The sequence below is a fragment of the Pygoscelis adeliae genome, unplaced genomic scaffold (assembly GCF_000699105.1).
Source record: "Pygoscelis adeliae isolate BGI_AS28 unplaced genomic scaffold, ASM69910v1 Scaffold591, whole genome shotgun sequence".
NCBI lineage: Eukaryota > Metazoa > Chordata > Aves > Sphenisciformes > Spheniscidae > Pygoscelis > Pygoscelis adeliae.
This window is the reverse complement of record NW_008824069.1, coordinates 184,186-210,855: the sequence shown is the minus strand read 5'-3', so window position 1 is coordinate 210,855 and position 26,670 is coordinate 184,186. Positions and strand designations below refer to the sequence as shown.

Below are 26,670 nucleotides of genomic sequence, written 5' to 3'. Positions count from 1 at the left end.
ACCAACACCCCCAAGTCCTTCTCCTCAGGTTTCCTCTCAATCCATTCTATGCCCAGCCTGTATTTGTGCTTGGAATTGCCCCGACCCATGTGCAGGCCCTTGCACTTGGCCTTGTTGAACTTATGAGGTTTGCACAGGCCCACCTCTCAAGCCTGTCAAGGTCCCTCTGCATGGCATCTCTTCCATCCAGTGTGTTGACCGCACCACACAGCTTGGTGTCGTTGGCAAACTTGCCAAAGGTGCACTCAATCCCACTGTCTGTGTCGCCGACAAAGATGTTAAACAGCGCCCCGTCCCAGTACAGACCCCTGAGGAACACCAGTCATCACTGATCTCCACTTGGACATCAAGCCGTTGACCACAACTCTTTGAGTGCAACCATCCAGCCAATTCCTTATCCACTGAGTGGTCCATCCATCAAATCCATGTCTCCAATTTAGACAAGGATGTCGTGCGGGACAGTGTTAATGTCAAAAAGTTTTCTCCTTATGTTCATCCTGGTTAGTCCCCTCTTGAATGGGGACCCAAGCGAAGCAGGGGCATCCCTCCCTCTGTGAGAAACCACAGTGCTGCGAAGCTTTCAAAGTGTGCCACGCATGCTGCCCATGCAAACACATCACCCCCCGCAACTGTGGCACCGTGGGCAGGATCAGGCACTTGGTGTCCGGCAGGACTGCCTCCCCAGCCACCTCTCCAGCTGCCTGCGGAGCTGCTGCTCACGCTGCCAGCCCATGTCTCACATGTGTCAGCCTCGGAGTCAGCCGAGAGGTGGACATAGGGGCTGCCTGTGCGGGGATGCTTCAGGCAGCCGCACCTGCCGGCAGGTCCAGCCAATGCAGTTCAACTCTGCCCTGCCTGTCACTCTGCTGTCCTGGGACATCTGCCTGGCCCAGGGACTCGTGGTGCTGCTGTTATGGCAGGGTTGAGGCCTCCCACCAGCCCTGCCAGGCTTGTGCTCATCCACGGAGCTGCTGTCACAGTTTTCCATGAGTTGTGGCTGTCTGTTGAAGGGACAGCGTGTGGTTTGTGGGATGCATCTGACTGTCTCTGCATCTGTTGCAGGTGTTGGCTCCTTCCTCCTGTATTCAGTCCATGAGGGGATCCGCGGCATTCCCCTGGACCCCAATGACAAGTCGGATGCTCTCGTGCCTGTATCGGGGACCTCCCTGGCTGTGGGGATCGACTTCCATGCAGGTGACGCGGGGTCTGGGAGCAGGACAACAGGGCTGGAGAGGTCGGGGAGGGGGAGCGTGATGGGGACCATCACCAGACCCTCCTTTGGCAGTGCTCCGGCCTAGAACATCTCTCCTTGGCAGCTCTGGGTGAGGGAGGGTTTCAGGTCCCAATGCTGGGGCCTTGGGGTGGTGCTCAGCCTGTGTCTGTGCCACCCTTGGGGTGACCCAGAGGCGGTCACTGACACCCGGTCTCCTGCCTGGCCCCTCTCAGAGAACGACACCATTTACTGGGTGGACATGGGTCTGAGCACCATTAGCCGGGCCAAGCGGGACCAGACATGGCGTGAGGACGTGGTCACCAATGGCATTGGCCGCGTGGAGGGCATCGCCGTGGACTGGATCGCTGGTGAGACGGGGCTTCAGAGCAAGGAGGAGCGGGTGAGCAGTCAGGAAGCAGGGCTCATGCGGGTGTTCACCATCCCCTCTCTGCAGGAAACATCTACTGGACGGACCAGGGCTTCGATGTCATCGAGGTGGCCAGGCTGAACGGGTCTTTCCGCTACGTGGTCATCTCACAGGGGCTAGACAAGCCGCGGGCCATCACAGTCCATCCAGAGAAGGGGTGAGACAGTGCACAAAGCCACTCAGAGAGGGCCATCAGCTGGGGGTGGGCATGTACTGGAGACCCCCAGCACACTCCCAGCAGAGCCATGCAGTTTGCATGCAGTGGAGAAGGACTCATAGGTCTCCTGCCACACCAAGGGACAGGCCCCTGGTGTCCCAACTAGCTGGGTTTAACTACCCTTTTGCTGATGGGCTGAGCTTCCTGGGAGCTCCCCATGACTTGTGGGTGCCAGCACCTCATAAAATCCAATTGGAGCCTCCCCAGACCGGCTCCAGCTTTGGACAGAGTCACAAGGGAGAGGAGAGTTGTTTGGATCTGGGGAAGGATGGAGAAAAGCACCTTACATTCCTGGCACATGGGCTGGTTTCTGGGCTGCATCCAGCTGCAATGCAGCACTCCTTTCTCCAGCTGCAGCATGGTCTGCAAGCACACGGCAGCCAGGAGGCTGGCAGATCACCAGGGGTCTGGAATGAGGCCCCAGTGTGGAGGGATGAGGGGGAGAGGTGTTTGTCCTCTGCTCCAATGGCCAAAAGGCCCAAGGATGCTGCTTCTGGCCAGCCCTGTGGTGACCACCGTCCCTGCTGTCCCCTGCAGGTATCTGTTCTGGACGGAGTGGGGGCAGTACCCCCGCATCGAACGGTCACGCCTGGATGGGACTGAGCGGATGGTGCTGGTGAACGTCAGCATCAGTTGGCCCAATGGGATATCCGTCGACTATGAGGTACAGCCACTGGCTGGGAGGACGGTGCCGCCCTGGGACCTGGCAGGGAGTGTGCCGGTCCCAAGGGTCACTGCAGCCGTGCCCCTGCAGTGGGGCCTCTGGGGACACAGCTGCCCTTCCCAGGACCCTGGAGTCTCCTCTCCAGTGCAGGGAGGGTTGTCCAGGGTGGTCGTCTTGGGAACTCTGGGACCTTCTGCCAGACGTGGTGGGAGGTGCGGAGGGTACCTTAGTGCCACCCCAGTGCACTGCTCCATTGCTGACTGGGATGCTTTCTCATTGCCTCAGGACGGGAAGCTTTACTGGTGCGATGCCCGGACAGACAAGATTGAACGAATTGACCTGGAGACAGGTGAAAACCGAGAGGTTGTCCTGTCCAGCAACAACATGGACATGTTCTCGGTGTCGGTCTTTGAGGAGTATATTTACTGGAGCGATAGGTACAGTGCCCGAGAGGTCTGGTGGTGCTGGGAGTGCCCCAGGCACCGGCTGTGGGGGGGGGTGGGGGGACCTGGCAGGTGCTATGGGGAAGGTGGTGGAGCTGGGCCCTGCCGCAGGGTGCTGCTGGGGTGGACCCCGCGTCAGTTGCTCAGTGACTGTCCTTTCTTAGGACTCATGCGAATGGCTCCATCAAAAGAGGCAACAAGGACAACGCCACTGAGTCGGTGTCCCTGCGGACAGGGATTGGCGTGCAGCTCAAGGACATCAAAGTCTTCAACCAGGCCAGGCAGAAGGGTGCGTCCAGGAGCAGGGTGTCAGCCCCTTGTGCAGTGCTGCCGAGCACCGATGGATGCCCAGGCTGGGCTCCCACAGCAGGCAGATGCAGGGAGGGGGATGGAAACAAACAGGCCACTGTGTCCTCGTCAAAGAACCATGTCGCGCCGTGGGCTGAGCCCATTTCTTCACCCACTTCCCCTGGGAGCGGGGAGAGATGAAAAGCGGCTGAGTGGGAGCATCCCCCTATACAGAGCCTGCCCAGTCCCTCGAACAATCCCCCCCTTTCCTCCCCAGGCACCAACATCTGTGCCCAGAGCAACGGGGGCTGTCAGCAGCTCTGCCTGTTCCGGGGCAGCGGGCAGAGGACGTGCGCCTGCGCCCACGGCATGCTGTCTGAGGATGGGGTGAGCTGCCGGGACTACGACGGCTACCTGCTGTATTCGGAGCGCACCATCCTCAAGAGCATCCACCTGTCGGATGAGAACAACCTCAACGCACCCATCAAGCCCTTCGAAGACGCAGAGCACATGAAGAACGTCATTGCCCTGGCCTTTGACTACCGCTACGGCTCCAAGGGCAGCAACCGCATATTCTACAGCGACATCCACTTCGGCAACATCCAGCAGATCAACGACGACGGCACAGGGCGCAAGACCATCGTGGAGAGTGAGTGTCACAGGGCTCCCTCTGTGTGCATCTGCCCTCAGACCCCTCTTCTCTGTTCTCCCCCGCCACCTCTTCCTGAACTCCCTTTTTTTCCTTTTCTCGGTTAACATTTTTTGGTATTTTTGAGAGGCGTTTTGAGTGGCAGCTGTTAAGGGTTCAGCTGTGAGCTTTCTACCAGAGCCTCTGGAAGAGGCAGCAGCCTGTGGTAGAGGACGCAAGTGTCAGGAGCAGTCTGCAGAGCTTGTTCTGGCAAGAAGAGTGTATCACGAGTCTCAGGCATGCACGTGGGTATGCATTGCTCTAGAAACAAGGCACTGCAGCAAACTTGGGATCTGCTCTGTGTTTGCATTTGACTTCCAAGACAGACCTGTTGAGCCCTGAGCAAACCTTGCCACACCTGGCCCTGTCTTCACCTCCAGCCCTTGGTTTGCACTTGGTTGGTTTTATTGGCTGCTACAGCAGTTGAAAAGACCATGTCTGTTGCTCTGTGTCACTAGAAAGCACCTCTAGCAAGGGTTATAGATGTGCTGGCTAATGAGTGTGTTTACATTTGGCACTTGGGATAGCTGTTATCACTGAGATCAGGAGAGCAGGGCCCATCTGTCATAGCCGGTTCATTAAACCTTTTCCTGATCGTTAACGAGGGAGGAAGGATGGGTGTACAGCTCAAGTTCCTGGGCTGGGAGCTGGAGGGAAGGTCTCCCTGGTCGGCCGTGAGTCTTCGTCTTGTCACTTTGTGCCTCTGGGCCTTAGCTTGCCCCTGGCAGAGGGAGACTCTTCCCTTCCCAGTGCTGCTGCTGCGGGGACAGGGGGACCCGGAGCAAGGCCCGGCCAGCACAGGGGAGATGATTAGAGCATGAGCTTGGAAGCCAAGTTCAAGTCCACGTTTCATCATAGGTGAACATCACTCAGCCTTCCTACAAGGAAGTGTCGTTACCTGGTTGGTAGCAGAGGTCTGCCCGGGAGGCCTTCCTGGGGTCTCAGCTCACCTGATTAGCACAGACACCAGCCCAGCCCTGCTGAGTCCCCTCAGGTGCTGCCACAATGGCGCCATGTTAGCAAGCAGCCAGAGTCTCTCAGGGATTTTTTTCAGGTGTAATTAAAAGCAGTAACTGCACGCTGCCAAAGCCGTATCCAAGTGTTACAGTCAGCACTGGCTGTGCTGAGTGAGCCGGGCAGCCTTGCAGGAGCATGGGCTGGACACAACCCTTGCCTGTCCTCCCCTCCTGCAGACGTGGGCTCGGTGGAGGGGCTGGCGTACCACCGCGGCTGGGACACGCTGTACTGGACAAGCTACACCACCTCCACCATCCACCGCACCAGCGTTGTCACTCGCCCACCGCCCCCCCGACCCCCCGCCACACCGTGGACCAGAGCCGCCTGGGGGCTTTCGAGAGGGAGACGGTGATCACCATGTCGGGGGACGATCACCCCCGGGCCTTTGTGCTGGACGAGTGCCAGAAGTGAGTGGCCATCAGTGGTCCAGCCAGCTTCCCCAGGGGTCCACGTGGTCCCAGCGCCAGCGTCCAGGTGGACACCCCTCCACTGGGGAGGAAGCACTGGTTCCCAGCACAGAGATTACTGGACCCCAGGGAGGAAAGGCCCTGTGCCCCCTCTCCCCACATGTACTTCAGCACCCCAAAGCAAAGACAGAAACCCCATCCCATCGCCTTCTCTGGCCAGCTGGTACCATGGCGTACCACATTTCCCACCTGGCTGCAGTGGCCTCATTCATCCCCTTCCCACCCCTTTTCATGTGGGGACGATGTCCCATCCATCCCAAAGTCCCTGGAAGACCCACAGCAGCAGAGGGGTGGGCTGAGCCAACACGTACGTGGCAGAGTGCTGGGGTTGCACAGGCATCGTGTGTCTCTTCCCTTCCAGCCTGATGTTCTGGACCAACTGGAATGAGCAGCACCCCAGCATCATGCGTGCCACCCTCTCTGGTGCCAACGTCCTCATCATCATTGACCAGGACATACGAACACCCAATGGGCTGGCCATTGATCACAAGGCCGAGAAGATCTACTTCTCTGATGCCACACTGGACAAAATCGAACGCTGTGAATACGATGGCTCCCACCGCCACGTGAGTCCAGACCTGGCCCCAGTGGCAGAGATGGGGGAGGAGAGCAGCGAGTGTTGAAACTGGGGCTGGCACACTGTCAGAGGAAAGCAGAGCTGTTCCTGGGGCACAGGGGGAGTCAGGCCTTCCCCTGGGGCAGACACATGGGGACAGGCTGCGTTTGGGTGCTGGGGGCTGCGTCCCACAGCCAGGTTCCCTCATGCTCATGGTTTGTGGATGTCCGGCAGGTGATCCTGAAATCAGAGCCTGTGCACCCCTTTGGCCTGGCTGTCTACGGCGATTACATCTTCTGGACAGACTGGGTGCGCAGGGCTGTGCAACGAGCCAACAAGTATGTGGGCACTGACATGAAGCTTCTGCGTGTTGACATCCCCCAGCAGCCCATGGGCATCATTGCCGTGGCCAACGACACCGACAGCTGTAAGGACTATCCACCCATCACCCGCAGCCTCACCACCATGTGCCCCTGCTCCCCTGCCTCTGCCAGACCTCTGCCCACTCTCTTGGGTGGCTCAGCCCCCTGCCAGGCAACGCTGCTCTTCCAGCCCATCTGCAAGCCAGGGGAAGGGAGAACCCATCCCACCATCCTTCCTGGCCTGTCATTGCCCCTTCGGGACCCTCACGCCAAGGCCTGTCCATCTCCAAACCCTGTGCAGGCTGAAGAGAGAGAATTTGCCCCGTTTGTGCTCTTCTCAGGGCATCCTCCTTGCAAGATCTGGGGAGACTGGGTGCCCCCAACCCCATGCATCCCCTATAGCCCCATCTGAAGAGCTTGGGGAGGAACCCCTACTTTTCCTCTCCCCAGCAGGGAGGACAAGGGGAAGGGACAGCTGAGACTGTCCCTGGTGTGACTGCTCTCCGTCTCTCCTAGGTGAGCTGTCCCCATGCAGGGTGAACAACGGCGGCTGTCAGGATCTCTGTCTGCTCACGCCCAAAGGACACGTCAACTGCTCCTGCCGTGGCGAGCGCGTCCTGCAGGAGGATTTCACCTGCAAAGGTGGAGGGGAGGTGGAAGTGGGAGCTGATGGGGATGGGAAGGGGAGGAGAGGCTGGTCTCAGCCTGGCAGAGCTGACGTTCCCCGGGCCCTCCCCAGCCCTGAATTCCACCTGCAACATGCATGACGAGTTTGAGTGTGGGAACGGCGACTGCATTGACTTCAGCCGGACCTGCGATGGCGTGGTCCACTGCAAGGACAAGTCAGATGAGAAGCAGTCCTACTGCAGTAAGGTTCCTCCTCTTGCTGCTTTGCTCAAACACACACACACACCCCCTGGCACGCGCAGGCACTCTGATTGAGCTGTCGGCTCTGTTCGGCAAAGGGAGCCAGGACTCCTGGGTGCCTTCTCATGTCCCTCAAGTGCTCACAGTCCCTCTTGCCCTCCCAGAGATGGGCCCGGCCAGGCTTTAAGGGCTCCAGACCTTTTCCAGTTTTGCGGGGCAGGCTGGAGAGTGGGATACCTTGAGCCGATCCGGTGGGTGCTGCAGCACCCTCCCTCTAACACCAACCCTTGCTCCTCAGCCAGGAGGGGGTCTCTGCTGGGCAAAGGCCAAGCTTAGCCCTGCGATGTTGCCAGCACAGCACGAGGGAGCCTGTTTCCTAATCCTGCCTGTGTAGTTTCTTCCCCTGCCGAAGGGTCCCTGAGGAGCTGAGACATCCGAGGGCACTGGCCCTCCCCTTGCACTCACCTTCTCCTCTTCCCTCGCAGGCAGCCGCAAGTGCAAGAAGGGTTACCTGCACTGCATGAATGGGCGCTGCATCGCCAGCCGCTACTGGTGCAATGGCATGGATGACTGCGGGGACAACTCGGATGAAGTGCCGTGTAACAGTAAGCAAGCTGGCTGGCTCCTGGCCAGCCCTTGCTGTCTGGGACAGGGCCAGAGGCTTCGGGGAAAAAGTTACCTTCAGCTTGACAGGATCAGAGCAGAGCCAGGGCTTAACAGAGAGTCAAGGTCTAAATCCTACTCGTGCTGCTTGTGCCACAGACCACTTTGTAAAGCTCACTCCCTGACAGCTGGGAGGAAGGACTCCCGAGTATGGCCTTGCAGCACCCAGAGCCTCCCGAGAACAGTGGTTTGACACCCAGGAGGAACACAAGGCGATGGCGAGGCGCAGTGTCGCTGCTCTTCATGGCTTCTGTGCTCTTGAGAAAAGGGCACCCAAGCATCCCCAAGGGCAGCAGCCCTTCAGAGCTGCAGGGCTGCAGGAGCCTGTCTGCTTGGTTCAGAACCAACAGGGAAGGTCAGGAGCTTCCCTGAGCCTGTCCAGGCCTGCTAGCGTCAGGCCAGCTCAGGAGATGAGCTTAGGCTGCCAGGCAGAGTGCTTGAGCCAGAGAGGCACCAGGTCTCAGCCGGGAGGGGACCAGAGCTGGGAGTGCAGGATCAGGCGGTCCATAGCTGTGCTGGGCAGCGGGTGTATGTGCATGCATGCACGTCCGGAACGCAAGTGAGTACGTGCTGGGTCCCACAGCCCAGCCTCATCTGCTGTGGGGGCTTCCTCCTTGCAGAAACGAGCTGCGCTGCTACTGAGTTTCGCTGCCGAGATGGGAGCTGCATTGGGAATTCGAGCCGCTCGCACAACCGAGCTGCGCTGCTACTGATTTCCCCTGCCGAGATGGGAGCTGCATGGGGAATTCGAGCCGCTGTAACCAGTTCATCGATTGCGAGGATGCTTCGGATGAAATGAACTGCAGTGAGTGCCCCAGCTGCTGTCCCATGTTCCCTGCTGCCTCCCCAGCTCTGCCCTGCTGTAGCTCTGGAGATGCTCCTGCCCTCTGCGCCTGCGGGCAGGGGCCTGGGTCCCTGCACCTTGTTTCAGTCTTTGGGACTTGTGCTGAATCAGGGAGGGAGAAGGGCCCTGGCTCCCATCTCGTCAGCAGAGGCCAGCCCAGGTTAGCCTGCCGGCTGGAAGCAGCCCCAGCCCATCACTGCAGCTCCCCACACCGTGCTTGGCACCTCACCACCTGACAGCCTGTCAGAAGTGCTTAACACAGTCCCAGCAGCTTGGGGCACACGTGGGGCAGAGTCAGCGCGGTGCTGCTCTGGGAAGGGAAGGGCTGTCAGCAGCAAGGCAAGGGCTCATGCTGCATGGTGGGAGCTGGGCCAAAGGGCTGTGCCACCGGCGAGCAGCACCCGTCACCTGGGGCTCCTGGTGTGGTTCCTTGCAGCCGCCACTGATTGCAGCAGCTATTTCAAGCTGGGGGTGAAGGGTACCACATTCCAGAAGTGCGAACACACCTCTCTGTGCTATGCTCCAAGCTGGGTGTGTGACGGGGCGAATGATTGTGGAGACTACTCAGATGAGCGCAACTGCCCAGGTGAGAGCAGGGAGAGGAAATGGGGCTCGGGCCTAGGAGAGCAGGGGCATCACGCCAACTCTCTGGCCGGGTGCTCCCCCTTGGGGTCTGTTTGGGTGGTGGATGCTTTGTTTGCACACCGGGAGCATCATCCCTTGCCTGTGCAGCTCCTGCGTGGAGGGTGCTGCAAGGCGCTGATGGATGCAGGGTCACAGAGAGCTTTTGGGGAGGAATTCTTTGGAGTCGGGCAGTTCTGGGTTGGGCGCATCCACGCCACCACCCTTACTGATGTTTCCTTCACAAACCAGGTGGGAGGAAACCCAAGTGTCCAGCCAATTACTTTGCCTGCCCAAGCGGGAGGTGCATCCCCATGACTTGGACCTGTGACAAAGAGGATGACTGTGAAAACGGAGAAGACGAGACTCACTGCAGTGAGCGGCAGGGTGGGGAGAGCAAGGCACTCTGGGGTGATAGCACGGGGTGGCGAGTGCAAGCATGCTGGAGGGGAAGCAGGACCCTCTCCTCTCTCTGACATCCATTTGCCAAGGATCAGACTCCAGATTCTTCCCCCTTTGTGGTCTTATTCCACAAGCTTGGGCTTTTAACTGTAACCAATGCAAATGTCCTTGTGCATTTGTTTGCTCAGTACATGCACGAGTTTCCATGGTCATTTTGAGGATGGCCAGTTACGGCTCACTTGAGTTACGTTTTTAGTTCCAACTTCCCTGAACAAACCCCAGACAGTGCTCAGGAGCTGGGGAACCTCCCCAGCTCCAGAGTGGGGAATCCCACACCAGTCCTACGGCTGCAGTGCCTGTCAGCATGGCATGTGGGTACTGCCAGGTCTGGGCAAGCAGTAGCCCCAGCATCACCCTGGGCTCCAGCCCTGGAGCCTGGCTGGCCCAGCCTGGCTGTGCTCTGCTGCTGTGTCCTTCCCCCTGCATTGCCCCTGCTCTGACCCCTCTTCTCCTGTCCTTCTCTCCCAGACAAGTTCTGCTACCCCGTGCAGTTTGAGTGCAACAACCACCGCTGCATCTCCAAGCTCTGGGTGTGTGACGGGGCAGATGACTGTGGGGATGGCTCTGATGAGGACAGCCGCTGCCGTGAGTCTGCTCCAGCCCCTGCTCTGACCTCTCTGAGGCACTGCCTGCGTTGCTGCTCCATCTCTGTGTATTCCTGCCTCTGCCCATCCCTCCTCCTACCCTCGCTTTCCTGTGCTGTGGTCCTCGCTGCTCTCCTGGGTTCTGTATCTTAGGGTCCCCCTGAGACGTGGGGGCACGTAGCCCAAGAGTGCTGGTTCTCCAGCAGTGGGGGTGACTGGCCTCCTTCCTGCTTCTCCCTTCCCCAGGGCTGACCACCTGCAGCACGGGATCCTTCCAGTGCCCAGGCACCTACGTGTGCGTGCCAGAGCGCTGGCTCTGTGATGGAGACAAGGACTGTGCAGATGGAGCTGACGAGACCCTTGCTGCTGGCTGCTGTGAGTCCGTCAGAGGGCTGTGGTGTGTGGCGGGACCAGGGGCTGGAGAGGAGCCGAGTGTAGTGCAGGCAAAGCTGCCTTGGGAGGCTAGCCCCACTCCCCAGGGTCCCTGTCAGTAGCAGACAGGATGCCTCGTCCTGGCCACTTCCCTGCCAGGCTTGCAGGAGGAAACTGTGGTGCTGTGGTCACAGCAGACCTGGATATGGCGATGTTCGGGTGCCTTTCCCTGGCAGTGAAGAGAAGGAGGAGCATCGTCCCACGGAGCAATAGCCAAAGGCACCATGTTGCCCGGGCACTGTTCACAGCCACGGGACGAGGGCACAGGCCTGGGCTCAGGCTGGGGGTGAAGGAGTGGGAGTCCCTGCCCCGATTGGGCTGTGCCTCAGCTCTTGTCCCCAGCACCCCAAGACGAAGGGCTCGGGGGGCAGGCAGGAGAGCACGTGGTCTGGCAGGGGGCTGACAGTGATGCCTCGTTGCAGTGTACAACAATACATGCGACGAGCGGGAGTTCATGTGCGGAAACCGCCAGTGCATTCCCAAGCACTTCGTTTGTGACCACGATGACGACTGCGGCGATGGCTCGGATGAGTCCCCAGAGTGTGGTGGGTGTCCATGGGATGGGGAAGGACTGCAAGTGCCCTATCTCCTGTAGCACTGGCCCTGGCAGCCACACTGGGTCTCCTGGGCTTTGAGACAGGACCCTGGAGGGGTTTTCATCATCCAGAAGGGGCTTAACATGAGAGCAGGGTGAGGGGGGACCAGAAGAGGGAGTGGGAGGGGTTCGGTGCTGGAGAGCTGTACCCCCCAGCCCCACCCTGGCACAGAGCAGTTTTGGAGAGATCCAAAACCACATGCATTTGCCGCCTCCTTGGCCCCTGTCATGCAGCCCTGTCCCAAGGCAGGCTACAGGGAGGTTTGGGCACCCATGCCATGGCTCCGCGCAACCCAGCCGCCACGGTGCCCCTGTCGCTCCCAGCTGCCTTGGGGAGTTGGGTGACACCATCTGAGCCTGCCGCCCTCCCGCAGAGTACCCCACCTGCGGCCCCCACGAGTTCCGCTGCGCCAACGGCCGCTGCCTCAGCAACAGGCAGTGGGAGTGTGACGGCGAGTTTGACTGCCACGACCACTCAGATGAGGCACCCAAGAACCCACGCTGCACCAGCCCAGGTACCTGCAGGGGTTGCAGCCAGGGAGCGGGGCTGCCCGGCTGCCTCGCCCTGACCACTGCCACCTCCTCTCCGCCCTGCTGCAGAGAACAAGTGCAACGACTCCTTCTTCCTCTGCAAGAACGGGAAGTGCATCCCGGAGGCGCTGCTTTGTGACAACAACAATGACTGCACAGATGGCTCAGACGAGCTCAACTGCTTCATCAACGAGTGTCTTAACAAGAAGCTGAGCGGCTGTTCCCAGGAATGCGAGGACCTCAAGATCGGATACAAGGTAGGAGCCTGCAGGCTGGCAGGGTCGACTGGGTGCTCTTCTGCTCCCTTCCTCCTCCACAGACACTCTTAGCATGAGGGTGCTTCTGTCCTTCACCAGCTGGGCAGGGGATACACACATGGGCACTTTTGGCCGGTGCTTGTGTGTGCTGCTCTCGCGTCTGCAAGCTGTCTGTGCCTGAGCCTGCTTGTCCCATGGTGATGCCTGTCATGTCCCAGCATGCGGGCCCTGGATATGTCTAACAGCTCTGGGTTGCCTCCTGCAGTGTAGATGCCGTCCCGGGTTCCGGCTGAAGGACGATGGGAAGACATGCATTGACATCGATGAGTGCTCCACCACCTACCCCTGCAGCCAGAAGTGCATCAACACTCTGGGGAGCTACAAGTGCCTGTGCATAGAGGGCTACAAGCTCAAACCTGACAACCCCACCAGCTGTAAAGCTGTCACAGGTGAGAGCCAAGAGCAGGCTTTGGAGGCAGGGATGCTCTTCTGGCAACCGTGGGATGCTGCTGGTGTTGGAGTTGGTCGTGGTAATCCGCAAGGTGAAGTAGCTGCACCTGACTCATGAAGAAGAGCCGGGAAGCAGCAGGGCAGGGAGGGTGGCAGGTCTGCAGGGGATCTGCCCACATCCCAGTGGCAGTTCCCTGACATGTCTCGTGTTTTCCCTGTGCAGATGAAGAGCCCTTCCTCATCTTTGCCAACCGATACTACCTGAGGAAGCTCAACCTGGATGGCTCCAACTACACGCTGCTCAAGCAGGTGCGGGGGGAGCTGGGAGCAGTAGGGGGCACCAGCCCCATGTGGCAGGGGATTCAGGCTTGGAGAGGAGCCCTGCAAGGCAGGAGACCTGCCAGCCTGGGAGTTTGGGCTCTTGGCTTCCCAGGCAGATGGTAGATCCTGTATAAACAAGAGCTCTCACCATGAGTCTACAAGAGGTCCCGTGTAAACAGTAGCTCTTTGGTAGCAGACCTTTATAAGGTAGGGGTTGCACAACAGTTGTCTGTAGGTGCTTTTAACTTTTCTGCTGCAGGGACTGGGAGTTGAGGCTGGGGGCTCGCTGGACTTTGTAAAGCCCCTGTGACCCTGTGGTAGCAGGTGAGGCTGTTTCAATGCTTCTCCCTTCCTCTCAGGGGCTGAACAACGCGGTGGCTCTAGATTTCGACTATCGGGAGCAGATGATCTACTGGACAGATGTCACCACGCAGGGCAGCATGATCCGCCGCATGCACATCAACGGGAGCAACGTTCAGGTGGGGGACTGAGGCAGCCCCTCAGGCACCCCTGGTCCGGGCAGCTGGTCCTCACCCAAATCCTGCACAGAGAGGCTGCCTAGAGGGGCCCAGACTGGCACCAGGGCCACCAGGGAAAAAGGCACAAGCTCTGCTGTGGGGTCATCACTGGGCTCAGGGCATCAGCCCAGGTTGCTATGGGGATGTTTTGCAGCACCATCCCAATCAGAGGTGGGCTCCACACTGCCCCAAAACAGTGGGCAAGGAGGGTTAGGGGAAGAGAGGAGTGAGGAAAGGGAGCTGGGCAGGACCATCTGCAGGGGCAATACACCAGGGAAGGGGGATCGAGGGTGACAACAAGGATGTTGTCATCCCTGAGGGACCAGGGCAGGATCTGATTCTCCCTGTCCAGCCCCAGCATCTCTGTTTTCTCCCAACAGGTTCTTCACCGCACTGGCCTCAGCAACCCCGACGGGCTGGCTGTGGACTGGGTGGGAGGCAACCTGTACTGGTGCGACAAAGGTCGGGACACCATTGAAGTGTCGAAGCTTAGTGGCGCCTACCGCACTGTGCTGGTGAACTCAGGCCTGCGTGAACCCCGGGCGCTGGTGGTAGATGTGCAGAATGGGTGAGAGCCTGGGGGACCTGGACCTTCCCCTCTATGCAGGGAGAGGGCTGGTGGCCCCCCTGCCATCTTGCCATAGTCCTGGAGGCTGGGAGATGGGACAGGGCCTTGCCTCCTCGCCTCTGGGACGCCTGGCTGCTTCTCCCTGCCCTGCACCCATGTGCCCAGGTGCCTCGGTTTAGCCACGCAACAGGCAGAGCGTGGCCACTGCTGTGGCTTGGGCTGGACTCAGCCTCCCTCTGATTTTCTGTTTCGTCCCCAGTTACCTATACTGGACAGACTGGGGGGACCACTCCCTGATCGGGAAGATCGGCATGGATGGCACCAACCGCAGCGTCATCGTTGACACCAAGATAACTTGGCCCAATGGCCTCACCCTCGACTACATCAACAGCCGGATCTACTGGGCCGATGCGCGGGAGGACTACATCGAGTTTGCCAGCCTGGATGGCTCCAATCGGCACACAGGTGAGAGCACTGGGGCTTCCGGGGTGCCGCCAGGCCTTTGGATCAGTTGTGGGAGCAGGAGCCCGAGCTGCTGGGTATGGTCCCCAGCTCTGGCAGCTCCTCTGTGCCTCTGACCAGGGGAAGAGGTTTGTTCCCTGGCTGAGCTGCCCCTGGAGAAAGGCTGTGCTGTGGGAGTGGTGGCGCAGGGCAGCCCCTTGCTGAGCCGCCCGCTCCCCCTTGCAGTGCTGAGCCAGGACATCCCGCACATCTTTGCGCTCACCCTCTTCGAGGATTTCATTTACTGGACCGACTGGGAGACTAAGTCCATCAACCGGGCCCACAAGACTACGGGAGCCAACAAGACCCTGCTGATCAGCACTCTGCACCGCCCCATGGACATCCACATCTACCACCCCTACCGCCAGCCTGACGGTGAGCCGCAGGGCTGGGGCCAAGGGGCTGGGGTGGCCCTGGTGCTGTGGAGCAACCCTGGGCAGGAGGCTGGGACTGGGCACGACGTGCAAAGGGACACCAGGTTGGGCAGGGGGTGCAGGAGCAGGGTGTGCGGTGAGAAGGGTCTTGCAGCTGGGGGTTCACGTGCCACCCTGAGGGTCCCTCACCTTGGTCCAATTCGCGGTTGTCTCCCTGCTCTCCCCAGTTCCCAACCATCCCTGCAAGACCAACAACGCCGGCTGCAGCAACCTCTGTCTCCTCTCACCGGGCGGGGGGCACAAGTGCGCTTGTCCCACCAACTTCTACTTGGGCAGCGATGGCAAAACCTGCGTCTCCAACTGCACGGCCAGCCAGGTAACAGCTTGCCTGCCCCTGCCTGCACCTGCCTGCATGGACATCCTCCCTGCAGCGAGCATGTGCCTGAACTCGTGTGCATGTCCCTCCTGCCGTGGTTTCACCAGATCCCAGCTCCTCTGCTTGTGCTGGTGACCATGCTGTGCATCTGGGTGCTGGCATGCGCACGCCTTCTCCAGGCGCAGGCAACACCTCCCTCCTGTGGCACTTCCCAGCACATACAGACTGCAGTTGTCTGGGGGTGCCCAGGGGACCCAGAGACCCTCCGGCTCTGGAATGACCTTCTTGCCTGTCCCCCTCCCTCCCGCAAACCCCAGAGGCTGTGTGGCGTAGGCTCAAGGTTAAGGCTTTGCTCTAGGTCAGGACACAGAGTGTCCTAGGGGTGCCTGGCAAGGGACAACGTGGAGATCAGTGCCCTTGGCAGAGTTCCCTGGGGACAAAGCCTTCTGGGGTCCTCCCTCCCCATTCCGAGCCACCCTCTCAAGCTTGTCTCTCCATTGCAGTTTGTCTGCAAGAATGACAAGTGCATCCCTTTCTGGTGGAAATGCGACACCGAGGATGACTGCGGGGACCGTTCGGACGAGCCGGAGGACTGCCGTGAGTGCCAAGTGGGGCTGACCACAGCCCACGGTGTCCCAGCACCCCGGCCGTGCTGCCTGGCTCTTGCCAGCCCTACAGCATCTGTGTGCTGTCCGGAGCAGCCTGACGCTGCTTGTGCAGCTGGTCCCCCAAAGCCCTGCTGCTGCTCGGGCTTCAGGACAGCACTGCTGCTCCCTGCTCAGCTCTAGCAGAGAGGAGGGTTACCCCATTAATGGGGCTTAGAGAGCAGTGGGATAACATGCTGTCCCTGCATGGGGTATTGTCCCGTGGAGGACATCAGCCAACTGCTGCTCTTGGAGCAGAGCTGCCCCTTCACTGCGCCAGAGCCCAGGGTTGGGTGCTGGTTGCTCAGTCCCTGCTGAGGACCCCAGAGGGGAAAGAGGGAGGTTAAGGTTTGCCCTGAAAATGTTCCCCAGAGCAAACGTTTCACCCTGTCTTACTCACCCCGCAGCTGAATTCAAATGCAGGCCAGGGCAGTTCCAGTGCTCCACTGGGATTTGCACCAACCCAGCCTTCATCTGTGATGGAGACAACGACTGCCAGGACAACTCGGATGAAGCCAACTGTGGTAGGTTCTCCGCCTCCCCTCATGACCCTCAAACCCTAGCAGGACTGCAGCATCCCAGTAGAGCAGAGATGCAGCGTGTCAGCTCTTGACTGTTCTGCCTTCTTTCCTAGATATCCACGTCTGTCTGCCCAGCCAGTTCAAATGCACCAACACCAACCGCTGCATCCCTGGCATTTTCCGCTGCAATGGTCAGGACAACTGCGGTGATGGCGAGGATGAGAAGGACTGCCGTAAGTGGGGAGCTGTTAAGCGTGTTAGGGATGGGGAGCGTGCATGATTAGGGGTGAGGAGTTCAGGGCTGCATCAGATCCATGTCTTTGGGTATTGGCTTCTCTGCAGGCTGGCTTCTGGGTGGTCCTGCCCCTGGGCATGGGGCTTTCTCCTTACCTCTGCTCTGCATAGAGCCTCTGTCCACCGTCACCCTGCTGCCCCTATAGACACTTCTGTTTCCTAGTGGAAACGAAATCCTTAAATCCCTCAGAGTGGCAAATTCAATATTTGCCATGGATTTGCACTGAGCCTATTGCACAGCTGAGGGATCTTGTGGCTTCTGCCCTGTCTCCCTGCAGCTGGTCGAGTCTTCTGGGCCCACCACAGGGCTCTGCTCCCCTCCCCTCTCATGCACGTGGTCACCAAGCATGGCCAGACACTTCTTGTGATGCCCAGAGCATCTGCATGCCTCTCTGGTCTGTGGGATGGTTTTGTGGAGTGGTGGCTGGCAGACCTCTGCCTGCCCCGCTGCCTCTCCTGACAATGCTTCTCCCTCCTGCAGCGGAGGTGACTTGTGCCCCCAACCAGTTTCAGTGTGCAATCACCAAGCGCTGCATCCCCCGCGTCTGGGTGTGTGCCCGGGACAACGACTGTGTGGATGGCTCAGATGAACCTGCCAACTGCAGTAAGAAGCCTGTGTGGGGAGGGAGGGGTGGGTCTGGCCACACCAAAACCAGGAGCTCCCCCGCAGCCGGTCACGTCTGTGTGTCTTTGCCTGTGGGATGGCGGGTCCCTGCAGGCACTGCGGGCACTGGGTGATGGTGGTGGTGGCTCTGCCTGGATCTGTCCTGCGGAGATACTCCTCTCTCTGACTTCTCCCTGGAGAACTGCTTGAAAGGGGGGGATCTTGCCCGCCCTGTTCCAAGCAGGGGTGCTGCAGTCAGCTCCAGGCCAAGTACACCAGTACAAGGTGTTCATCAGCCCTGTGGAGAAAGAAATGTGCCTAGCCAATGCTAACCCCACCTCCCCTCCCCATATCCGTGTCATCTTGTTTCTCCCCGCCAGCACAAATGACATGTGGTGTGGACGAGTTCCGGTGCAAGGATTCGGGCAGGTGCATCCCAGCGCGCTGGAAGTGCGACGGGGAGGACGACTGCGGGGATGGGTCCGACGAGCCCAAGGAGGAATGCGGTGAGCAGGGACTGGGGCTGGGGAGACGACCCCAGAGGGCATCTTGTGCCCCACCTTCCCTGAGGGTCGGGCTGCCTGGTGCTGTCTGTCCCCTCCACCTCCCCAGTATGCCTGGGGCTAGGGGAGGTTTTAGCTACTGCTTTTCCAAACCGCATGGGCAAGGCTGGGTCGGAAGGAGGCTGGCAGAGAGCAGCACTGCCCACCCTGCTAGCTGGGGTGCCCATCCCTCCCCTTGTGCGGGGGCAATGGTGATGCCTGTCCCTGTCTCGTCCCTCCCAGACGAACGCACCTGTGAGCCCTACCAGTTCCGCTGCAAGAACAACCGCTGTGTGCCCGGTCGCTGGCAGTGCGACTACGACAACGACTGCGGGGACAACTCTGACGAGGAGAGCTGCAGTACGTGTCACCTTTGAGCCTTTGCTATCCTGGGAGTCGGCTGTGCAGTGGAGAGGGGAGCAGTTCAGGTCCCCCCAGCCCTTCTGCCTGCCAGTGTCCCCAGCTATGGGGGGAGCTCCCCTGCCAGGGAGCCCAGGGAGCAGCCTTCTCCCCCTGGACAGAACGCACCTGACTCCAGGGCTCTGGCTAGCCTGGTCCCACAGCCAGGGCTTGGCTGCTGGCTGTTCTGAGGAGAAGCCCTAAGTGGGACAGGTAAAAGGGAGGAAGGGACCCCAGTGCCCTCCCTGGCAGGCAGCGCACAGGCCCTGCGCGGCTCGCAAGCGCCTCATCCCACTCACGGTGGAGCAGCTTTGCTTTAGACCATCATCCCACACTTTGGCCCCATCCTGGCAGGCAGCACCCTTTGAAACAGTTTGGCCTGGGAAGGCAGTGGGGACACACTGAGCCTTTGGGACGGGAGCTGTAGAACCAGCTGAACCTGGGTCACAAACCTGGACCTGGACCAGCATGTGGGAAGGCAGCCGGTCCCCAGAAGCCGTGGCAGATGATCAGGTTGTTGCCCCTTAATGAGTTACTGCTTGTTAGCGAAGCTGTGCCAGCACCCGCCCTGCTGAGCAGCAGAGGACCGTGACCATCTGCGTGGACGAGACAGTTCTTGGGGCTCTGCTGCGGGCAGGAGCCCTGTCCTGTCCCTCCAGAGGGGCCCAAGCTGCCCATGGGATGGCACCGGGGTCTGCTGCCAGCTGCAGGGGCCCGGGCCGAGCCAGACCCTCTTCCCACCATGTAGCGTCCACCCCAGGTCCCTCTGTCTCCCTGCAGCTCTCTAGGGTGCAAATTTTTTTTCTTTTCTGTTGATTTCACGCCGTGTTTTTGAGTTTGTGCCATTTCACTTCATCTTACGTTTTTCTCCATTTTCACACTGTCGTTATGGGGCGCTCAGAGGTAGGTTCCTACCAAAATCTTTTAATTCCATGTACAGTCTCTCTAAAATAAATGAAGACAATAACTTCCAGGTGAGGGCGGAGGGGTCAGGACTGGACAACTCAGGCAGATTTACTGAGCATCAGCACCAGCATCTCCCTCCACTGGAGCCACAGTCAGGGAGGGTCCGACCCTGCTGCCTCCACTGCCCGGGGCCCATGCGTGGCTCATACTTGGCTCCAGAATCTGTCCCCACCTGACCCTTCCTGCTCCAGCTGGACACCCTGCCCCCTTCCCCTACAGTCCTGTTGGCTTCTGCACTGCGGCCAGAGGGGGCCGCCTGCCCCAACACGTCCTACACCTGGGGCCTCCCTGGGGCAATGGGGAGGGGACGGGTTCCGAGAGCTGTCCCAGGCAGGAGACCGCGCCACATGCTGTCCTCCTGCAGATGGATTTGGCACCGACAATCCGGTGCTGGCCCAGCAGGTGCATTGAGCTGCGAGGGGGAGTCTCTCCCCATGCCCTGCAAGGTGGGACAAGTGTGCTGGCTCTGCCAGACCTGGCCAGGGCACCACTGCCTTTCCTCCTGCCTACAGCTGCCAGTGGGGCAGCAGACACGGGCAGCAGGGAGCTGTGGGGCTATAGTGCTGCCTTCGGTGGAGAATGCCTTGGGGGACACGTGCAGCCAGGAAGCTGCCAGAAGCAAGTCTGTATGACCATAGTACCCCCTGAAAACCCCATTTCCCTGCAGGAAGCTGGGAACCCTGGAGTGGGATGGGAAGGGGACTGGGAGGTGGTATCAGCCATGCCCCTTTCTGGCAGTTTCCCTGGCTCTGCTTGCACCCCACCCTGTCCCCAGTGCCACTGGATGTGTGTCTGTGTCAGCCTGTGACCCCCAAGCTGTTGGCCAGGGAGACCTTCTGCCCTCGCAGCCCTGCCCGCACTGAGGGGGACGCCCTGTGTTCTCTCTTGCTAGCACCTCGGCCCTGCTCAGAGAGTGAGTTCTCATGTGCCAACGGTCGCTGCATCGCCGGCAGGTGGAAGTGTGATGGGGACCACGACTGTGCAGATGGCTCTGACGAGGTATGGTACAGAGAGCAGGGGCTCCCTGCCAGCACCTTCGCCCTGCCCATGTGTAGGAGTGGGGACATATCCCACCCAGTATGCCTCTGCCAGTGGTCGCCCACCACCAAGCGGGGCTGAGAGCCTGGTCCTGGCTGCAGTCACAGGATGGGAGGCTGCCACGGCCAGGGCTGTCTCTGCTAACCATTGTCCCTTGCATTTCCCCTGCAGAAAGACTGCACGCCACGCTGCGAATTCGACCAGTTCCAGTGCAAGAACGGGCACTGCATCCCCATGCGCTGGCGCTGCGATGCAGATGCAGACTGCATGGACGGCACCGATGAGGAGAACTGTGGCACTGGGGGTAATGGCAGTGCTGTGTGGCTCCCTCGGGGCTGGTCATTTTTCCCCCATGCTCTCGTGTCTCCTGTGTCCCCGCTGTGGGTGGGAGTGCTCCCCTGTGCATGAGTCAGCACCACTCTGCCTGGCCCCAGGGCACGCACGGATACATATCCAAGCCCTGGAGAGCCCCCAGCTATGCTGGAAATTGGAGTTGCGGCCCCAGACCGGTGTTTTGGCAGCCAGGCAGCACTGGCTGATGTGTCTCCTCCTGCCCCGTGCTGTCGCAGTTCGCACGTGCCCCCTGGATGAGTTCCAGTGCAACAACACGCTGTGCAAGCCCCTGGCCTGGAAGTGCGATGGGGAGGATGACTGCGGGGATAACTCAGATGAAAACCCCGAGGAGTGCTGTGAGTGACACCGCGTTGCCTCTCCCCGCTCCTGGCAAGGCCCTGCCTGGCACACATCTGCCCGCAGGGGCAGCTGCCTGCCCTGAGCACCCGCACGCCAGGGAGGGGTGACAGTCCCAGAGCTTGAGCACCACTGCGGGTACCCGGGGGGGCTGTGGGTGCCTCTGGCAGCTCCACACGTCCCCTCTAGATGGGTCCCCTTGAGGGTGGCTGGTGGGGCCAAGTGGGTAGGAGGTGGCTCCGGTCGAGAGAGCGGAGTTGCAGAGGTGCTGAGCCAGGTGTGGGGCTGGCAGTGGAGAGAGGGAGCTGAGAGGGCAGGGGGCTGGGTGAGAAGACGACTGACCCTACTGCAGCTGGGCCAGCAACCGGGCAATTGTCTTTGCTTCAGTCTCTTTGCTTTAGTCTCTGGAGCCCACTCGCCCCCGTGTGACAGGCCTCCCCGGAGAGCGGGCAGAGGCCGAGCAGCGGCTTGTGACAAGTGTGACAGCCTGGCTATGGCGTCTCCTTTCACCGTCACCGTTTGTTTCTGTTTGCTGGTGCAGTGAAATTCCAGTGTCCCCCCAACAGACCGTTCCGCTGCAAGAACGACCGGGTATGTCTGTGGATCGGTCGACAGTGCGATGGCATTGACAACTGTGGAGACAACACGGATGAGAAGGACTGCGGTGAGTGAGGCTGCCCTTGGGCACCGCTCTGTGCTCGGCGTGGACAGGGCAGTGGGTCGCTGCTGCCCTCAGGCTGGTCCTCGCAGAGCCCTGGGTTTAGCCCAGGTGTTGGGGTTTGCTTTGCCCACTCCTTCCCAAAACCAGGAGGTGGGCACGGGCATCCTGGGTCCCTGCCTGGTCCCTTCCTGCGCCGTTCACATCCTGTGGCTCCTGTGGGGCTGGGTGCCTAGGGACGGTGGAGCGTCACAGCCGCTGCCTGTGCTCCCGCAGAGTCACCCACAGCCAAGCCCAAGAGCTGCAGCCAGGACAAGAACGAGTTCCTGTGCGAGAACAAGAAGTGCATCAGTGCCAACCTCCGCTGCAACTTCTTTGATGATAAGCCCTGAAGGCACAGGTGCTGACGGCGCGTCCCACCCCAGACCACAAGTCATACGACTGCATGACCAACACCACCATGTGTGGAGACGAGGCCCAGTGCGTTCAGTCGCAGTCCACCACGTACTGCATGTGCCGCAGAGGCTTCCAGAAAGTGCCAGACAAGAATTCCTGCCAAGGTACTTCCCACCGCTGCCAGAGAGGGCTCAGGGTCAGGCTGTCAGCTTTACGGTTGGTTTTTGCCAGTAAGATGTGTCTTCACACCTGTGGAGTGGCTGGGGGGTCAGAAATGGGGTCCTTGGGGCACAAACATGGGGAATGGGGAGAGATGGGGTTTCTGAGCCCTGGGTAGCATAGACCAGCCCCCAGAGAGGGGCCGGCCCTGGCCGTGTGCATGGGGGCACCCTCCTGGTCACTCCCCTGACTCCTGTCTCCTGCCCAGACGTCAACGAGTGCCTGCGCTTTGGGACCTGCTCCCAGCTCTGCAACAACACCAAGGGCTCCCACATCTGCAGCTGTGCCAAGAACTTCATGAAGACAGACAACATGTGCAAGGCAGAAGGTCAGGAGGGAACAGGGGTGTACACAGATCCTGTGTATGCCTGTGCTACCCTGCAAGACCCAGCCACTCTTCCCTCCCTGCTCCTCCTCCTCCCCCTGCACCTCTGCCCACCCTTCCTTCTGGCACTGCTGAGGGCAGGTGCCGGGTTCTGCCAGTGCCGTCAGTCTGTCCTTCCCTGGCAGAGCAAGCCCCAAGGGGGTGCCAAGCTCCCAGTGACCCTGTCCCCTGCACCACCGTGGAGCTGGGCTGACCCCCCGCTCCCAGCCCAGCCTGCACTAACAGCTCCTCCTCTGCAGGCTCCGAGCACCAAATCCTCTACATTGCGGATGACAACAAGATCCGGAGCATGTACCCCTTCAACCCCAACTCAGCCTATGAGCCGGCCTTCCAGGGCGACGAGAACGTGCGCATTGACGCCATGGACATCTATGTCAAGGGCAACAAGATCTACTGGACCAACTGGCACACGGGCAGGATCTCGTACCGGGAGCTGCCTGCCTCTTCTGCTGCCTCCACCGCCTCCAACCGCAACCGGCGCCAGATCGATGGTGGCGTCACCCACCTGAATGTGAGCTCTGTCAGGGGCATGGCAGGAGGCACCGAGGCCGGGCTTCCAGCATCCTCTGCCCTCACCTCTCCCCCCCTTTCTGCCCTTCCCAGATCTCGGGGCTGAAGATGCCACGGGGAATTGCCATTGACTGGGTTGCTGGGAACATCTACTGGACAGACTCGGGGCGGGATGTCATTGAGGTGGCGCAGATGAAAGGCGAGAATCGCAAGACGCTGATCTCGGGCATGATTGATGAGCCCCACGCCATCGTAGTCGACCCGCTTAGGGGGTGAGAGCCCTTTCTCCCTTCCCTCTGCCCAGCCCTCACCCCGGCTCCTCTCACCAATGAACTCATCTGTGGTGGAAGCTCCCTGTGCCCCAGCATCACTCTTCGTGTCAGCTCGAGTTGCTGTGCCTTGGAGTCAGCTGGCCCATTGGGGTCACGTTAGTGACTCTAGGATGCTGTGGGGAGAACGCAGGAGGGTTTGTCCGCCCATGGGGCGTCGGACTGTCCTGCTCTTCCCCTCCTTGCTTCCCTGCTGGGAATGACCTGCCCGTGTCCTTTGCAGGACTATGTACTGGTCAGACTGGGGCAATCACCCCAAGATCGAGACGGCCGCTATGGATGGGACACTGCGCGAGACCCTGGTGCAGGACAACATCCAGTGGCCAACAGGTGAACAAAGACGGGTGCCAGGAGGGGCACGAGGGGTGACAAAAGCTTTGACAGGAGGGGTGTACAACCAGCTCATGTTGGGGACGTTTGGCCTGGGAGCTCTGAGCCCCGTGGCAGGAGTGTGTAGGGGCAGCAGGGGGGCTGCTCTGCTGGCCACGTGGTCAGGAGGGGCTCGGGGTGGGCTTGGGGGCCCATACCTCACTGGGGTTATGTGTGCCCCCTCAGGCCTGGCTGTGGACTACCACAACGAGCGGCTGTACTGGGCCGACGCCAAGCTCTCCGTCATCGGCAGCATCCGGCTCAACGGCACTGACCCTGTCGTGGCCATTGACAACAAGAAGGGTGAGCAGCACCCGAGACCCGCCAGAGCCGGCAGGGAGGAGAGGGACCTGCCCAGGGGCAATGTCCCCAAGGTGGGGTCCCGGCACAGCCCAGCTCCCCAGGGCCCCTGGCCTGGGTTGTGCTGCAGGACAGACCCCAGCGCTGAGCCGGGGATGCTCAGCAGACGGCAGCGAGGGCGGGTTTTCCTCGTTAAATGCTCCGCAGCAGGACCAGAGCCTGCTGGCAATGCTGTCCCCCCAACACCATCCCCCTCGTACAGGGTGGGAGACCCTAGCCTCAAATCCATCCAAAATCCCTAATCAGCCCTGCCCAAGGCAGTGAGCTGCCAGCCGTGCCACCTCTGCCTGCACATGTCCCCTCTTCATTTCCCCAGGGCTGAGCCATCCTTTCAGCATTGACATCTTTGAGGACTACATCTATGGTGTCACCTACATCAACAACCGTATCTTCAAGATCCACAAGTTTGGGCACAAGGCTGTCACCAACCTGACATCTGCCCTCAACCATGCCACCGACGTTGTGCTCTACCACCAGTACAAGCAACCGGAGGGTGCGTGCCGGGCCTGGGACCCCTGCCCTGCTCCCGGGGTGGGAGGGAGGTGCCCGGGGCCTGATCTCTGATGCAGGGTGCCAGAGGGCAAGGGGCAGAGCTTGGGGCAAGAGGGGACGCAGCCACCCAGCTTCGCTGCCCAAAGTGGGGGGCATCTGGATGGGCAGAGTAGGAGGGGTTAGTGGGGAGGGGGGTAGATTGGGAGGAGGCCAGCTGCAATGGCAAGCTGTCAGCTGGTGACCCCAGGGCATCGGGGGACGGGCACAGGGCTTGGGCAGCTGTAGGGCCGTGAGGGATGTCCTAAAGCTGTTGGGGAGTAGTCATTTGCCAGGAGGCCTGTGGATCACCCCGCCGTCCTCACCCCACATCGTCCCCTCCCCTCTCGGCAGTGACCAACCCTTGTGACCGCAAGAAGTGCGAGTGGCTCTGCCTGCTCAGCCCCAGCGGCCCTGTCTGCACCTGCCCCAATGGCAAGCGCCTGGACAACGGCACATGCGTGGTCATTCCCTCGCCCACTGTCTCCCCTGTTGGTAGGTGGTCTGGAGGAGGAGGGGGGTTCTGCCTGGCGCGGTCCCACTCACCTCCATCCCTCCCTCCCAGTGCCTACCACCGATACCTGTGACCTGGTGTGCTTGAACGGCGGCAGCTGCTTCCTCAATGCCCGCAAGCAGGCCAAGTGCCGCTGCCAGCCGCGCTACAATGGGGAGAAGTGCCAGATCGACCAGTGCTGGGACTACTGCCAGAACGGGGGCACGTGCGCCGCCTCCCCATCGGGTGAGGCTGCTGGGGGCGAGCCTGGGGGTTGGGGCTGGTCCTGGGCAGATGGACAGATGGGGAGCATGCTAATGGCTCTTGTTGTCAGGCATGCCGACCTGTCGCTGCCCCACTGGCTTCACGGGGCCCCGGTGCAACCAGCAAGTGTGCAGTGACTACTGCCTGAACAACGGCAGCTGCACCGTCAACCAGGGCAACCAGCCCAACTGCCGCTGCCTGCCCACCTTCATCGGGGACCGCTGCCAGTACCGTGAGTGCTGCCTGCCCATGGCAAGCATTGCTGGGGACAGTGCCTGGGAGATCGGACTGCTGGGTCCCCCTCTTCTGGGGGGTGCTCTTTGGGGACCTCTGGGGACAGTGCCTGAGAGGGTGGACTCCCACATCCCCCTCTTTTGGGGGATGCTCTCTGGGGACCCACGGTAGTATGATGCTCCATGAGGGACCAGGGCCACGAGCAGCCCTCCAGAGGGGCTGGCGGTCCGAGCGGCCAGCCTGGGACTGCCCACCCTGACCCCACCGTCTCCTGCAGGGCAGTGCTTCGACTACTGTGAGAACGAGGGTGTCTGCCAGATGACAGCCAGTGGCGCCAAGCAGTGCCGCTGCCCTCCGCAGTTCGAGGGCACCCAGTGCCAGGACAACAAGTGTTCCCGGTGCCAGGAGGGCAAGTGCAGCATCAACAAGCAGAGCGGAGAAGTCTCCTGCATGTAGGTGCCGGGGACATCGAACTCGAGGGAGGAAGAGGGGATGGTGGGCACAAGGACCCAAGAAAAAACCTGTGTCCCTGTGGCTGGATCGTTGGGGATCAGCCACAGCTGAGAGATGCTGGGTTAGTAATTCAGGGCAGCTAAGAAATCTGGGAGATCTTGGGGCCCCAGAAGGAGGCAATGGAGGTGTCTGTCCCCCAAGCCCATCCTGATGTCCCAGAAGCCGTCCATGTAGCACAGCTGTGAGCCGTGCTGGAGGCATGAGCTAACAGCCTCCAGCGAGCAGAGTCCCGGGTGCTGGGTGGGAGGGCACGGGGCAGGCCAGGGGTACACATGTGCCTGATCCTCTCTGCCACACAGCTGCCCAGATGGCAAGATAGCGCCCAGCTGCCTGACCTGCGACAATTACTGCCTGCATGGTGGTACCTGCTCCATCAGCGACAAGACGCAGCTGCCCGAGTGCCTGTAA

The 26,670-nt window shown here is 60.5% G+C and overlaps 1 protein-coding gene across 1 annotated transcript in view; it reads left to right on the top strand.

Moving 5' to 3' along the window:
- The window catches only part of LRP1 (low density lipoprotein receptor-related protein 1), a 77,792-nt gene that overhangs the window by 49,326 nt on the left and 1,796 nt on the right, over positions 1–26,670 (top strand). The window contains 54 exon segments of the mRNA XM_009334169.1: positions 1,063–1,194; positions 1,447–1,581; positions 1,668–1,797; positions 2,395–2,521; positions 2,807–2,958; positions 3,129–3,253; positions 3,530–3,901; positions 5,134–5,212; positions 5,254–5,364; positions 5,786–5,990; positions 6,215–6,407; positions 6,859–6,984; positions 7,082–7,210; positions 7,695–7,814; positions 8,493–8,559; positions 8,625–8,677; positions 9,153–9,302; positions 9,590–9,724; positions 10,268–10,384; positions 10,630–10,758; positions 11,238–11,360; positions 11,785–11,925; positions 12,011–12,198; positions 12,464–12,647; positions 12,872–12,957; positions 13,329–13,448; positions 13,868–14,055; positions 14,315–14,520; positions 14,743–14,931; positions 15,158–15,306; positions 15,810–15,903; positions 16,358–16,474; positions 16,585–16,704; positions 17,247–17,369; positions 17,750–17,875; positions 18,155–18,271; positions 20,169–20,275; positions 20,486–20,618; positions 20,884–21,003; positions 21,546–21,668; positions 21,939–22,045; positions 22,047–22,085; positions 22,087–22,222; positions 22,486–22,605; positions 22,902–23,173; positions 23,266–23,444; positions 23,725–23,831; positions 24,057–24,173; positions 24,547–24,723; positions 25,113–25,253; positions 25,324–25,497; positions 25,586–25,747; positions 26,027–26,201; positions 26,562–26,666. Coding sequence (XP_009332444.1) covers positions 1,063–1,194; positions 1,447–1,581; positions 1,668–1,797; positions 2,395–2,521; positions 2,807–2,958; positions 3,129–3,253; positions 3,530–3,901; positions 5,134–5,212; positions 5,254–5,364; positions 5,786–5,990; positions 6,215–6,407; positions 6,859–6,984; positions 7,082–7,210; positions 7,695–7,814; positions 8,493–8,559; positions 8,625–8,677; positions 9,153–9,302; positions 9,590–9,724; positions 10,268–10,384; positions 10,630–10,758; positions 11,238–11,360; positions 11,785–11,925; positions 12,011–12,198; positions 12,464–12,647; positions 12,872–12,957; positions 13,329–13,448; positions 13,868–14,055; positions 14,315–14,520; positions 14,743–14,931; positions 15,158–15,306; positions 15,810–15,903; positions 16,358–16,474; positions 16,585–16,704; positions 17,247–17,369; positions 17,750–17,875; positions 18,155–18,271; positions 20,169–20,275; positions 20,486–20,618; positions 20,884–21,003; positions 21,546–21,668; positions 21,939–22,045; positions 22,047–22,085; positions 22,087–22,222; positions 22,486–22,605; positions 22,902–23,173; positions 23,266–23,444; positions 23,725–23,831; positions 24,057–24,173; positions 24,547–24,723; positions 25,113–25,253; positions 25,324–25,497; positions 25,586–25,747; positions 26,027–26,201; positions 26,562–26,666 — 7,552 coding nt within the window.